Here is a 14,445-nt window from a genome sequence, read left to right as displayed (position 1 = left end):
GAGCTAAAACACAAAACACTTGTTGGTTGAGCCGGGATTAATGAATGTAACACAGTGCGTTCTTTTCCTCTGCTGTTGGTGAAGCGAGCGCAGATACTGCTCATGTTGATGGAGACACCCTGCTGCAACATTCATTTATTACAGTGATCACACTTAGCTTTGCCATCGTTATTCAGCACATGCAGCGTTTGAGCACATGTTGCAGTCCATCTCTAAACTATGTTCAGATTATTAAAGCTGCTTGCCAGCGCCCAAGTTCCTGACAGATTAGCAAGTGAAAAATACACATGTGTGCACAGAGAAGAGGAATCCAGATGTTGATTTTAGAACAAGAGTCTGAACATTAATCCAAGTGTCTGATTCCAGAATCTGAATCCATCTTCAATCCCCAACCCTATTCCTGACCTGATATTGTAGGATTCTTCAGCAGAAATGGAGGAAGAAGTTTCTCTGCTCAGCTCAAATGCTGAAACTGTACAGTGTGTCCCGCTTAATGTCACTGTAACTGAGCCAATACACTCCAACATTTACAGAGGAGATTCATTTCACACTCAATGATTTGCTCTTCATAGACATGACTGTAATACTCTACAAGCTGTATCTTCTGTCTGTCCTCACCCCATAACCCTCACAGAAAACTGAAGCTGATCACAAAAGAGCTTTCTAGTGTCTTTTTAAAGCCATTCAGTGTAAAAGCACAAGGCCAGTGCTGCTCCACATACTTGAGTTTGTCCAGTGTGTAGTTTGGATCCTCCAGTTGTTCAGAGAGCAGCTTGACTCCTGAATCTCCTGGATGATTGTAGCTCAGATCCAGCTCTCTCAGGTGTGAGGGGTTTGAAGTCAGAGCTGAAGACAGAAAACCACAGCCTTCCTCTGTCACCATACAGCCAGACAATCTACAAACACAGCAAGAGTCCACATCACACAGTTGGACAATCACACATCTCTTTGTGTTGTGAAGATGCTGACTGCTGTTTCTGCTCATGTCAACAGCAGTGATAAACACACACATCCTGATCAGCTCTCCTTATTGATCGAGCCCTCGCATCAGCAAACACACTCACACACTCAACAAGGACTCGACATCATCTGTAGAAGTGTACAGAGCAAAGACATTGTTCATAATACACCACATCAAGCTGTAAAGTCTGCTGTGAGGAGGAAGAAGACACACTTGAGCTCAGAAGATCATCTTAAAGTCATGTATAAAGCACAACAGGAAATGAGCTGATTTCATCATTTATATTGTGATTCTGTTGTGGACTAAAACAAAATGAGCTCAGACAAACACAAACCCGCTCTCTTCATGTGTTCATCACCTGACCCACAGTCACATTCACCTGTCAGTCAGACACGAGCCCTGATCAATAAGAAACTTAGCTGAAGGAAAATGAATGAATGATCTTCAATCTGCTTCAACACACACACATTTGTATAGATATGACTAAATCACAGCCCTGCAGATGTTTAGTTTCTTCTTCTGCCAATCCACTAAAGGGGCTCCACATCTGGTAACACCTGTTTACACTGCTGTTAAAGCAGGTAAAGACACATTTACACTTGTAATCTAAAAGCAGTGTTAGCGCTGCACTTTACCCAGGGTTATGAAGCGCTGCTATGGAGTGGTGTTAGCATGGTATTTGTAATGTTAACACTGCATTGTGGTTAGGGATGCAATGATTAACAGGTTTCACTATTAAACATGCTTTAATTCATCACGGTTTATTAATTGTATAGGCTCCTTGACACTGTTTTTCTGCACGGATCAAAACTGCTGCAAATACAAAATTTATGAAAAACTGAAAAATAAAAAACAAATTTATGCCCACTGTGCCGTGTTTTACACCTATAACCACACACACTGGATTAACTATGGCTGTGGGTATATAAGGCAAGTTCAGGCAAGTTTGTTATTTCCAATGGAGAGAGCTTTATTGACTGCAGAAAATGCAAACGGCTAAAGTTTGAGGAAGACGCAATGAAAAGTCCACAGGTTTGCAAACCCACCTTCAGTTACAAACAACTGCGTCGATGAGAGCGATGATGAGGTGAATGTTGATCCGCCAGCTGAGAGAGTGTAAATCTAACACTCGACACGTCCTCGCCAAAGACGAAAAATGTCATTAACATGTCGGTGTTTTAATTTCTGTAATAAATATGGCTGTCAAGCCAGGATCTTGATGGTTTATTGTGGATGTGTTGTTTACATGAAGAAATCTGTGTTACAAGTTAAACAAAAATTCTATTAAACAATTATATTTTGAATTTTAATTCTAATAAACAATTATATATTGAATTTTAATAGTTTTTGTATTGCGTTTATATTAATTTTACATTTGAATAGCCAAAATTACAAGTTTCAGTATTTTACATGTGATTAATCGCGATTAATTTTTTTTAAAAAGGTGGGATTAATTTGTTAATTTTTTTAATCAATTGACAGCACTAATATATATATATACAGGGAATATATTTGTGTTTCAATTGACAATATGAACAGCTGTTTACTGTGGCTTTAGCCTATATAGGTTCTGTTTAGAACATGGTGTTATCTGTTCTGACATACTGTGTGAAAGCATTGGTAAATTGGACTGTAAAATTACATTGTTTTGGTTTTGGTTGAGTTTGTGTAAAAGAAGTTCAAGCATTTTAAATTTGTGTTAACTGGATGCATTTTGTGTTAAAGCAACAAGGAATGTATTAATTGTATAGCCCATGAAGACGGATGTTGTGCTAACCGTGTTAAGAGTTTAGGAAACTTGTTAAATATATTGAAAAAAAGTGTCATAGCAATTGTAAAAAACTGTAATGTGTTCATCACCTGACCCACAGTCACATTCCCCTGTCAGTCAGACATGAGCCCTGATAAATAAGAGACCGAGCTGAAGGAAAATGAATGAATGATCCTCAATCTCAAACACATTTTTATAGACATGTATAAATCACAGCCCTGCAGATGTTTAGTTTCTTCTTCTGCCAATCCACTAAAGGGGCTCCACATCTGGTAACACCTGTTTACACTGCTGTTAAACCAGGTAAAGACACGTTTACACCTGCAATCTGAAAGCAGGGTTAGCGCTGCACTTTACCCAGGGTTATGAAGCGCTGCTATGGAGTGGTGTAAGCATCATATTTGTAATGTTAACACTGCATTGTGGTTAGGGATGCAATGATTAACCGGTTTCACAATTAAACATGCTTTAATTCATCACGGTTTATTAATCGTAAAGGCTTCTCAACACCCTTTTTCTGCATGGATCAAACAAAGTTATGCCCACTGTGCCGTGCTTTACACTAATAACCACACACACTGGATTAACTATGACTGTGGGTATATAAGGCAAGTTCAGGCAAGTTTGTTATTTTCAATGGAGAGAGCTTTTGTGACTACAGAAAATGCAAATTGCTGAATGCTGAGGAAGACACAATGAAAGCCCACAGGTTTGCAAACCCACCTACAGTTACAAACAATGGCTTCGATGAGAGCGACGATGAGGTGAATGTTGATCCGCCAGCGAAGAGAGTGTTTTCAGAGAGAGTGCTGAAAGACTCAAAAGTGTCTCAGTTGATTAATGGCCCGAATCTCGATGTTCAGCACAAATGTCAGCTAAATGTAAAATCTAACACTCGACACGTCATCGCCAAAGACGCTCGCCTTTACTAAGTTTAAACTGAATCTGCGGCTCATGACGAATAACTGTACGGTTTTGAGCCGGTGGTCATCGTGAGAATCCTGCTCTGCCTGCTCATATATTGGGTCAGCTGACTCGCCTGCTTTATTCCACAAACACAGGAAAATGTGAATCAGCGCATAACGAGACTGAGCATTTACAATGACACAAAACATTTAAAGAGTGACAGAAGTGAGACGTTTCTTCCTTTCTTTTATTTTTCTATTTAGATACTCATGACTGCTGTGCAGCTTTCAGCATTGAATTGAATGATTTATTATACTAATAGTGCAAAATAAATATTTCTTACTGCAATGCTTCATTTTTGTTTGATTTATTTATTTTTTCATAAAGTAACAGTAGTAAACAGCAGTAAACAGACTTATTATAGCAGATAACTCACATTCAAGCACATTGAAGGGAGCCTGATAATGAGGAATGCAATTTCTTGTTAGTGTTATTGTCATCATCGTCATCAATCATATTTTCTAATTATTAGACATTCCTTTTGGATTTACTGCACAAATATCAAGAAGTCATTATGATTACAGAATTAGTTAGATAAACATTTCTGGCTTTTGTTAGTCCTGATTGATGATGTTTTCAAAATACAATAAATCTGTTAATAAACAATTCACAGTGGTGCTCCTACATTTATTTTTGTGCTGTTACATTTATTCTGGAGCTCCTACATTTATTCTGGAGCTCCTGCATTTATCCTGGTGCTCCTATGTTTATTCTGGCGCTCCTGCGTTTATTCTGGAGCTCCTGCATTTATCCTGGTGCTCCTATGTTTATACTGGCGCTCCTACATTTATTCTGGCGCTCCTACGTTTATTCTGGAGCTCCAGCATTTACTCTGACACTCCTGCGTTTATTCTGGAGCTCCTGCATTTATTCTGGAGCTCCTGCATTTATTCTGACACTCCTGCATTTATTCTGGAGCTCCTGCATTTATTCTGACACTCTTGCGTTTATTCTGGAGCTCCTGCATTTATTCTGACACTCCTGCATTTATTCTGGCGCTCCTACATTTATTCTGGCGCTCCTGCATTTATTCTGGCGCTCCTACATTTATTCTGGCGCTCCTGCATTTATTCTGGCGCTCCTACATTTATTTTGGCGCTCCTACATTTATTCTGGCGCTCCTGCATTTATTCTGGAGCTCCTGCATTTATTCTGGCGCTCCTACATTTATTCTGGCGCTCCTACATTTATTCTGGCGCTCCTACATTTATTCTGGCGCTCCTGCATTTATTCTGGCGCTCCTACATTTATTCTGGCGCTCCTACATTTATTCTGGCGCTTCTGCATTTATTCTGGCGCTCCTACATTTATTCTGGCGCTCCTGCATTTATTCTGGCGCTCCTACATTTATTCTGGCGCTCCTACATTTATTTTGGCGCTCCTACATTTATTCTGGCGCTCCTGCATTTATTCTGGAGCTCCTGCATTTATTCTGGCGCTCCTGCATTTATTCTGGAGCTCCTACATTTATTCTGGCGCTCCTGCATTTATTCTGGCGCTCCTACATTTATTCTGGCGCTCCTACATTTATTTTGGCGCTCCTACATTTATTCTGACACTCCTGCATTTATTCTGGAGCTCCTGCATTTATTCTGGCGCTCCTGCATTTATTCTGGAGCTCCTGCATTTATTCTGGCGCTCCTGCATTTATTCTGGCGCTCCTACATTTATTCTGGCGCTCCTGCATTTATTCTGGCGCTCCTGCATTTATTCTGACACTCCTGCATTTATTCTGGCGCTCCTGCATTTATTCTGACACTCCTGCATTTATTCTGGAGCTCCTACATTTATTCTGGCGCTCCTGCATTTATTCTGACACTCCTGCATTTATTCTGGCGCTCCTGCATTTATTCTGACACTCTTGCGTTTATTCTGGCGCTCCTGCATTTATTCTGACGCTCCTGCATTTATTCTGGCGCTCCTGCATTTATTCTGGCGCTCCTGCATTTATTCTGGCGCTCCTACATTTATTCTGGCGCTCCTGCATTTATTCTGGCGCTCCTGCATTTATTCTGGAGCTCCTGCATTTATTCAGACACTCCTGTGTTTATTCTGGAGCTCCTGCATTTATTCTGGCGCTCCTACATTTATTCTGGCGCTCCTGCATTTATTCTGGCGCTCCTGCATTTATTCTGGCGCTCCTACATTTATTCTGGCGCTCCTGCATTTATTCTGGCGCTCCTGCATTTATTCTGGAGCTCCTGCATTTATTCTGGAGCTCCTGCATTTATTCTGCCGTTCCTACATTTATTCTGGTGCTCCTACATTTATTCTGTAGCTCCTGCATTTATTCAGACACTCCTGCGTTTATTCTGGAGCTCCTGGATTTATTCTGGCGCTCCTGCGTTTATTCTGGCGCTCCTACATTTATTCTGGCGCTCCTATGTTTATTCTGGTGCTCCTACATTTTTGAAGTTGGGAGCACTGGTGCTGCCAAGTTAAAAAGTTCATTTCAAGCCCTGCATTGGACAAATACTGTTTTTGTTTATTCCTATTTTTATTATTTATTGTTCTGTCGTTTATTTTCAGTGTAAAATTATTACTTGTTGTATTACTTGTTATTACCAATGACTAAGAGACTTGTAGACGGTCAAAACACTCGGCTTTGTTTAGATTTTAGTAACTATAACTTTGACTTTTTATTTAGTTTGTGGTCTCATTTTATCTGTAACACTGTAAGCTATGACATCGACGGGTCTTTTACTCCAAAGACTCTGTTTTTGCATGTAAGTACCATGGTAAAATGGTGTAAACAATAGGTCTTTGGCAGAAACGTTATAATAACTGAATAACCATCCTTAATTCAACACTATTGTGTCGGTGGATTAAATGTGCTTGATGGGATGTTTTTCTGTGGACTCTTACCTTTCAAAATAAACCGTGATGTACAGCAATGAATGCGTGTGTGTGCTGTTATTACATGATATGTATGCCTATATATCTACCTATATATTTAGCATTCTTTATAAGCTTTCCATTGAAAAACAACTAGCTTCAATGGGTTCTTAGGGGATGTAGCTTTAAACTGATGTAGAGTTTTTCAAGATTACTTTTGTCCTTTTTGATGTAATTGCATAAATATTGACATGTGGAAAAAACAGTGCCTCAGTGTGTCCTTGTCGAGGCGCTGTGGAAGGGGTTAAGCACAAGGACGGAAATGGACTAGTGTTTGTTTTTAGTGTTATTATGTGCTGTATTATTTGGTTACTGAGCAGCAGTGAATAACACTAAAATGTGTAGTTTTTATGTGATTTTCTAAACTAGTAGTGCTCTGAAATTAATGATTGCTAAATAATCTTGATAACCATGAAACCGTGATTATTTCTCAGACGTTAATCCTAAAAACCAAAATCTATAATCGTTGCATCTCTTAATTGTGCTGCTACTGTAAGTGTGTTCAGTGTGTGACAGAGCAATGTGTGCTTGTTGCTGCTGGACACTTGGCAACAGAAACAGCCAATTAGAAGCTGATCAGCGAGGCACATGACATGTCAGTAAGGGAAAGTGTGCATCATGTAAACAGCAGTCAGTGAGAGAAAATACATATTCAAATATAGAAAGTGTGTGAACTGGAGTGATCAGGAGATGTTAGATGACATGATTTGCTCCATGTCTTTTTTTATTTGTACTTTTGACTTTGTCTTCTTAAAACTAATGAGCTACACGGCGACATTTAATATACCTGACAACATGAGGAGAGTTCAGTTAGTTCATTACCATTATGATTGTAATTACTCTTACGCCTCACGTCTGTTGAAGCACTGCGCACTTGAGCACAGCAATATTTAGACTCTGTGTCAAGTTAAAGAACATCTACACACAGCACCAGTCATCTGTGTCAGCTCCAAAGCAGAAGAGCAGGAAGAACTCAGAGCAAGTGTTCAACATTTCTATTTACAGGAGCTCAGAGGCTGTGTCTGGACACCAGTGGGCTTTCTGCTGCACTGTATTCAGTTTTGCATTCTGAGTGAATAAACCCTAAGATTACCTGCTGCTCCTCCAATCAGCAACATGACAACACAAAAAGCCCTAATATGAAATAATGTGGGCTATTAAGAAATCGTTTTGTAGTAATTGTTGAGTTGAGAATCATTTACCTCAGTGTCTCCAGTTTACAGTTTGGACTCTTCAGTCCATCAGAGAGAAGCTTCACTCCTGAATCCTGCAGGTCATTGTTACTCAGGTCCAGCTCTCTCAGCACACAGTTTGAGGATTGTAAAGCTGAAGACAAACTCTCACAACTCTGAACAGTGAGATTACACATGACCAATCTAAGAAATAAGAACATAAATCAAATTTACAGTGTATTTTTTGTCATTCACTTAATGTAAATAATAATTATAATTAATCAGTCAATCCATCAATCAATCAATCAATCAATCAGGTGTTTGAATTCAGACCTCAGTGTCTCCAGTTTACAGTTTGGACTCTTCAGTCCATCAGAGAGAAACTTCACTCCTGAATCCTGCAGGTCATTGTTACTTAGGTCCAGCTCTCTCAGCACACAGTTTGAGGATTGTAGAGCTGAAGACAAACTCTCACAGGACTGAACAGTGAGATTACAGAACTGTAACCTGTGAGGAAAAACAGAAATAATGATTTTGCATTTACCTATTAATCCAGAGCAGAGACAAAAACACTTGAATGTTGTCTTTTAGTTAAGGCAAAGGTAAAATCACTATATGGACTCTGTAAACACTGAATTTAAGGGAGAATCCAAGGCTGTAAAATAAACATAAAAGTATTCTTTACTTAACAATTTACATTTTTGTGTGATAATTAATTATTAGTTATCATTATTAAAAACTTTCTATATTTTCCAAACTCATGTTAACAGATTAGAGCTATCAGTTTTGAAATGCACACCATCTATATCTATATGTGTTAAAGAAAGGTGAGATTATATTATTGTATTGTGTAAAAGAATCAAAGTATTGAAAAGAATGTCTGAAAATGGAGTAAACATAAGGAGAACAGATATTGTATACAGCAGGAGATCAGTGATACATATTTGATGTGAAAGCACAAATAGTCTGTGCTGTTTCTGCTCTGCACACATATGACTCATGGGCTGCAGATGTGCTGCAAATCAATGTGTGAAATGGGCATAAGTGTATACAGAAAACTCTTACAGTGCTCTTGTGGTGTTTTTGACCACTGGTATCAGTCTCATCAGTGCTTCATCAGATCTTCTGTATTTCTGCAGTTCAAACTTCTCTTGAGTCTCTTCTGACATCAGGAGCACAAACACCAGACCCGACCACTGAGCAGAGGACAGATCCTGTCTTGTAAGTTTTCCAGAGCTCAGACTCTTCTGGAGTTCCTCTGCAAAGTCATCTTTCAGTTCATTCAGACAGTGGAAGAGGTTGATGGTTCTCTCTGCTGATTTCTCCTTCTTTATTTTCTCTTTGATATAGTCAGTCGTGTGTTTGATGTTTTCAGTTTTGCGCTTCAGTTCTGGGAGGAGCTGCTTCAGGCCACTCTGATTAGACTCTAGTGAGAGACCCAGCAGGAACCGAAGGAAAAGGTCCAGGTGTCCGTTCTTGCTTTGTAAAGTTTTCTCGACTGCATCCTTATGAAGTTTAAACAGGGTCTTTGTAGAGAGTTTCCATGTCAGCTCCTTTTTCCTGGAATCAAGAAATGGATTTTCTTTCTTGTCGTTGTAAGTGAAAAACACATAGAGAGCAGCGATGAACTCCTGAACGCTGAGATGAACAAAACTGTAAACCTGTTCCCCTGAAATGGGGTTTTCCTCCTGAAACATTCGAGTACATAATCCAGAGAACACAGACCCTTCCTTGACATCTAGTCCACACTTCTCCAGATCTGTTTTGCAGAAAATCAGTTGTCCGTCCTCCAGCTGTTCAAAGGCCAGTTTCCCCAGCTTCAGAACAATGTCTTCAAAAGACCAGGCCTTGGCTTTAGGTTCAGAGTTGTTGCTGTATTTTTCTTTCATCTGTTGCTTTTGAGACAGTAAGAAGTTGATGTACATCTCTGTGAGAGTTGTGGGTGTTTTTTCATTGCTCTCTTGACCCAGCAGAGGCTGAAGAACAGTGAGAGAGATCCAGCAGAAGACGGGGATGTGGCACATGATGTACAGACTCCTGAATTTCTTGATGTGGCTGATGATGTTTCCAGCAACCTCAGCACTGCTGTTTTTGATGAAGTACTGCTCCTTCTGCTCATCATTGAATCCTCGCAACTCAGTCACCTGATCAATGTAGGTTTGGGGTATCAGACTGGCTGCTGCTGGTCTGGATGTGATCCAGATAAGGGAAGAGCGAAGCAGCTGTCTCTTTAGGAGATTTGTAACTATCTTATTCACTGTCATTTCCTTATCAACATCAGTAAAGCCATAATCCTCTTCAAAGTTCAATTCAAAGCGATATTCATCCAGTCCATCAAAGATGAACATGACCTTGCAATGTTCTTCAGGAAGAGAGCTCAGTCCTCCCGGTCTACTAAAGAAGTACTTGTTAAGCAGACCTATGAGACTGTACTTTTGTTCTTTAATCAGATTCAGTTTACGGAACGGGAGTGGAAATATGAAGACTATTTCCTGATTGTCTTTTTCTTCAGCCCAGTCAAGGATGAATTTGTTGACAGAGACAGTCTTTCCCACTCCTGCGATCCCCAGTGTCAGGACTCTTCTGTTTTGTAGACCTGTGTCAGGCTGAACTTTAAATATGTCGTTACACTTGAGTGGTTTATCCTTGGCTGTCTGTTGGTTGTGTTTTGACTCTATCTGTATCACCTCATGGTCATTTTCTCTTCCTCCAGTCTTGTTCTCCACCACATATAGATCAGTGTAAATATTATCCAGGTACTTCTGGTGACCCGTCTGTGAATTGCCAATCAATATCTGCTTATAGTCCTCCTTTAACTTCTCCTTTAGTTCACGGCTGGTGTTTGTGTAATCAACAGGAGGGGATTTACAGGTCTCTGAAGCTGCACCTTTACAAGAGAGAGGAAAAAAACTAAGTAAAACATGATTATGCCCTCAAGCTTCCCTTTATGAAAAAAAAACAATTACACATATAAAAAAATTTAGATGAACTAAGACAAACATATAAATGTTGATCATGTGAAATTCAGGCACCCATTTACATGCATTAGCATCATGATTGACCATCACTGTTGTCCATAGCAATGCTGAATTTAAGACATCTGAAGCTGTGCAATAAATGTTATGACAATACATCTGACTCAAAAAAAATTGCTAGGACAGGGTTTTACATGGAATTAAATTATCACATTTCTAAATTTTGACAAGGAATTAAACATTACCTTGCTTCTGTGTATTCTCCAGCTCTTCAGCCAATTGATTCTGCTTTATTTTCCTCAGGGTGTCCACTGTGATCTTCACAGCTCTTTCTGATCCAAAACATGACACCATTTTATCCACTGTATCCAACCTGTCTGCATTCTCCATTTCAGCTTTTGAAATATCTCTATGGTCATTTACTAAGCACCGCTGAAACTTCTTTAGTTCAGCTTCTACCAGTTCATCCAGTGAGTTGTCAAGCAGCTGTTTAACATTCGCCATGGTGCTTCACCTATTCACAGCTACAGAACAAGACAACAACAAGAGCAACAACATCTGCATTAGTTTCACAATTTACATATGGACCTAAGCATTTATTATTTATTTGAATAATGCAATTACCCTGTGAGAAAAACAAAATCACATTTCAGAAAGCTAAATATTGAAAATTGATTGCCACTTTTTTAAGTGGCTCTTACTAACCAGAAATAATGTAGATGTTTCTTGTTTATCTACTTTAATTCTGTCTTGAGCAGAAGCTCTGTAACTCTATCTCCTGTATCATCATACAGTAGTGTTTATTTAGACGTTCAACTGGTTAAACAAAACCATTTTAGAAAATAAAACCAGTTTTGGAAAAGACTTCAGATGACAGGTGAGATCGGTGGAGAAACACACACATATGTCCACTGTTAAAAGACCCTGGCATACTACGTAATACGAGTACAAATACCCATCACTGTAATGGTACCCTGAAAGGGACCTTTCCGAACCTCTAGTTTAGATCTTATATTTCATACAGGGTACAAAATAAGGGCCTGTCATGGACCTTTAAAGGCACAGTGATACCTAATGTACCTTATTAGTACAAATTTATCTGACAGTGTTGTAGAATTATTGCAAAAAAAAGTTAACACTAAAAAAAACTGAAGACTAATATAATATAAAAGCTCTTGAGATGTAGTTGTACATGCTCAGAATCATCTAAATCATGTTGTTTTTATAGTGACACACATGGCACCTATAGCTCAGTTTATGCTGTTTCTTAAAAGAACTGGATGATCATTGCAGCAGCTTGAGAATGTGCCCTGGTAGCAAGAATTAAAGAGGTAAAGTTGGTTTTATATTCGCACATTCTGACTTTTCCCATAATAATATAATTTCATAAAAGTATTATTTGCAAGCTCTAAACAGCGAAATCATATTAGCAGCCAATGACTATCAAAGTACAACATTATTCACAGTCAAATCCACAGTGTTAATGTTGTTTTCAAGTCACACTTGCATGCTAATTCCGATCTAATATTCAAAGTAACATCGTAAACAATATAGAGACTTCTAAATGAACGAATGTGCGAATATAAAACCAACTTTACCTCTATGCAAGAATTCTTGCCCAGATTTGTTTTAAAGCTGGTAGAGCAGGCATTCATCCAGCATTGGTTTACAGCATGTGGGCCAAACATTGGCCAGGTTTGGCAGAGGTGGCACCGTCTTTCAGGCAGCATGCAAGACATGGGCCAGATGTTAAAAATTTATATGTGGGCCATGTAAGTTTGGACTATCTTGACCCACTTTTAAAATACATTTCAATGATTTTTTGAGTAAAGACATATTTTGGTGCACAAAATTGTTTCCATCTTCCCGTTTGCATTTTCTAATCCTTTCATTTTAATCCAGGAAACAATCCAGATTTATTAATCTGTTGTTTCTTGTATGTTGTGAAATAACTGAATTTAAGTGGTTTATTTATAAACTAATTTCGAGAGGAGCACGTGCTTATGATTGATAGCACCTGGTCCACATTAGCTAACACTGATTTACCAATCAGATGACTCCTTCACCTCTATAAATAACCAGAGTATCTTACATCAACCATCTTTGTCTTGAAGACCGCTCTGCATCACAATCAGCAGTTAGTCCACAACAGCAACAACCATTACTACTACTAATACTTCAAAAACAACTATAACTCCAACAATTTCAAAAACAACTTCAACAACACTTACCTCTGAAGCTTCCTGCCTGTCCACAGATCCATAACATTTAACAGCTGTTTGCTGAAATATGTTCAGCAGAGCAGCATGGCAAGTCATAAACTTAGTGATTTGATCAACAAAATGGCCGCTGGGCTTTTTGTATCTTTTGCACGGCCTGATTGACACTTCTTTATGCCAATAGCTGTAAAGAGAAGCGTTACCTTCCAATGAGCTCTATAAAACTGGAGATGGTCATGTCTTTTTACTCTTTCGCAAAGTCTTTATAAAGAATTGGGCCAGATACGCTCGTGAGTTTACTTTAGTTAAGATTCCAACACAATGTTATTCATGGATTAAAGTAAAGCCATTTACTAACATTCCATTCACAGTTTTTACTAATATACAGTTGTTATATTAAAATAAATTATTTACAAATAAATAAATAACATATAAATAAATAAATGAACAAATAATTAAACAAATAAATAATAAATAAATAAATACAAATTAAAATAATTTATTTAAAAAAAAATCATCTGATAGCTGTTTAATTATAAGATTATATGAGTAACTCATATGTCCATACACAAGTGCCATAAGCTTGTTAGGATATGAAATGATAAATTGATAGGATATGAAATGGCAAGAAAATGTATTTCTTGCTTGACTGCTATGAATAGAAGTTTAAACTCCACTATGACTTCACCTGCTCAGTCTTCAAGAGGTACCAGTCTTCCAGGACCACCAGACAAGCCACACCTCACATCCTCAGCTCTCCATCCATCTGCCATCCCGTGGGGGGATGAATGCCCACCCCTACCATCCTTGCACATAGTGTCAACGAAGCTATCGGACCATGCATTAACAAAGGCTCTTCCATTTTACAGTTGCCCATGCCCTTATTAAGATACCTCGCATGCATATCAGCTAAAGCAATTTTTCATGTCTGCCGTACATATATTATGTTGTAAAGATTTAATTTCTGATTCTCTTTGTTTCTCAATTATAGAAATCATGACTGCTGGCTCCAGAAGCTGACCCTCATCCAACCTATTACACTCCACATCTATTCCAAATACATTCACACTCTACACAAAGGATACATTTCCACTCTCACAACCCACACCCCAATGCCATGTTCACACTAGACTTTTTAGTTTTAAGATGTTCTGAACTAATCTCAAATTCCAATCTCACAATCCACCCACCATTAATCTTCTTACTGAGTAAAGCAAAACAGATCAATTTCGCAAAGCACATTCTATATACAGTTTTTATCCCCTCCCCTTTACACACACACACACACACACACACAAACACACACCCATTCCAAACCCTCTAGCATTCTTACATAACAGGAGAGCAATACCGCCTCAAGGAAGCCTAGCCGATCCTCTCCAGCTGACCTCCACCCACACGCATTTCTAGGTACAAGTATGACTCTGCTATTTTCCTCCTATTCCCCCTCCTATTAACTAGGAGCTCCTTCATTACCCTCCCCTTT

The 14,445-nt window shown here is 38.8% G+C and overlaps 4 protein-coding genes across 6 annotated transcripts in view; 1 reads left to right on the top strand and 3 right to left on the bottom strand.

Moving 5' to 3' along the window:
* LOC141381800 (uncharacterized) overlaps positions 1-14,445 on the bottom strand; it is an 887,475-nt gene that overhangs the window by 261,340 nt on the left and 611,690 nt on the right. The gene's annotated exons all lie outside the window — the stretch shown is intronic.
* Positions 1-14,445, bottom strand: part of LOC137489694 (uncharacterized) — a 247,946-nt gene that overhangs the window by 59,184 nt on the left and 174,317 nt on the right. The gene's annotated exons all lie outside the window — the stretch shown is intronic.
* LOC137491131 (uncharacterized) overlaps positions 1-14,445 on the top strand; it is a 246,740-nt gene that overhangs the window by 177,596 nt on the left and 54,699 nt on the right. The gene's annotated exons all lie outside the window — the stretch shown is intronic.
* LOC100331072 (NACHT, LRR and PYD domains-containing protein 3-like) overlaps positions 1-14,445 on the bottom strand; it is a 57,513-nt gene that overhangs the window by 4,826 nt on the left and 38,242 nt on the right. For both annotated transcript variants that reach the window (XM_087245652.2, NM_001444625.1), the window contains exons 4-8: positions 10,986-11,264; positions 8,831-10,652; positions 8,099-8,272; positions 7,796-7,969; positions 723-896 (exon numbers count right to left, since the gene is read on the bottom strand). In XM_087245652.2, coding sequence (XP_087101778.1) covers positions 723-896; positions 7,796-7,969; positions 8,099-8,272; positions 8,831-10,652; positions 10,986-11,244 — 2,603 coding nt within the window. In that variant the 5' untranslated portion in view covers positions 11,245-11,264. The remainder of the gene's footprint in view (positions 1-722; positions 897-7,795; positions 7,970-8,098; positions 8,273-8,830; positions 10,653-10,985; positions 11,265-14,445) is intronic.

The sequence above is a fragment of the Danio rerio genome, chromosome 4 (genome assembly GCF_052040795.2).
Source record: "Danio rerio strain M-AB ecotype USA chromosome 4, GRCz13ab, whole genome shotgun sequence".
NCBI classification, from domain to species: Eukaryota; Metazoa; Chordata; class Actinopteri; order Cypriniformes; family Danionidae; genus Danio; species Danio rerio.
This window is presented reverse-complemented; position numbering and strand designations above follow the sequence as displayed.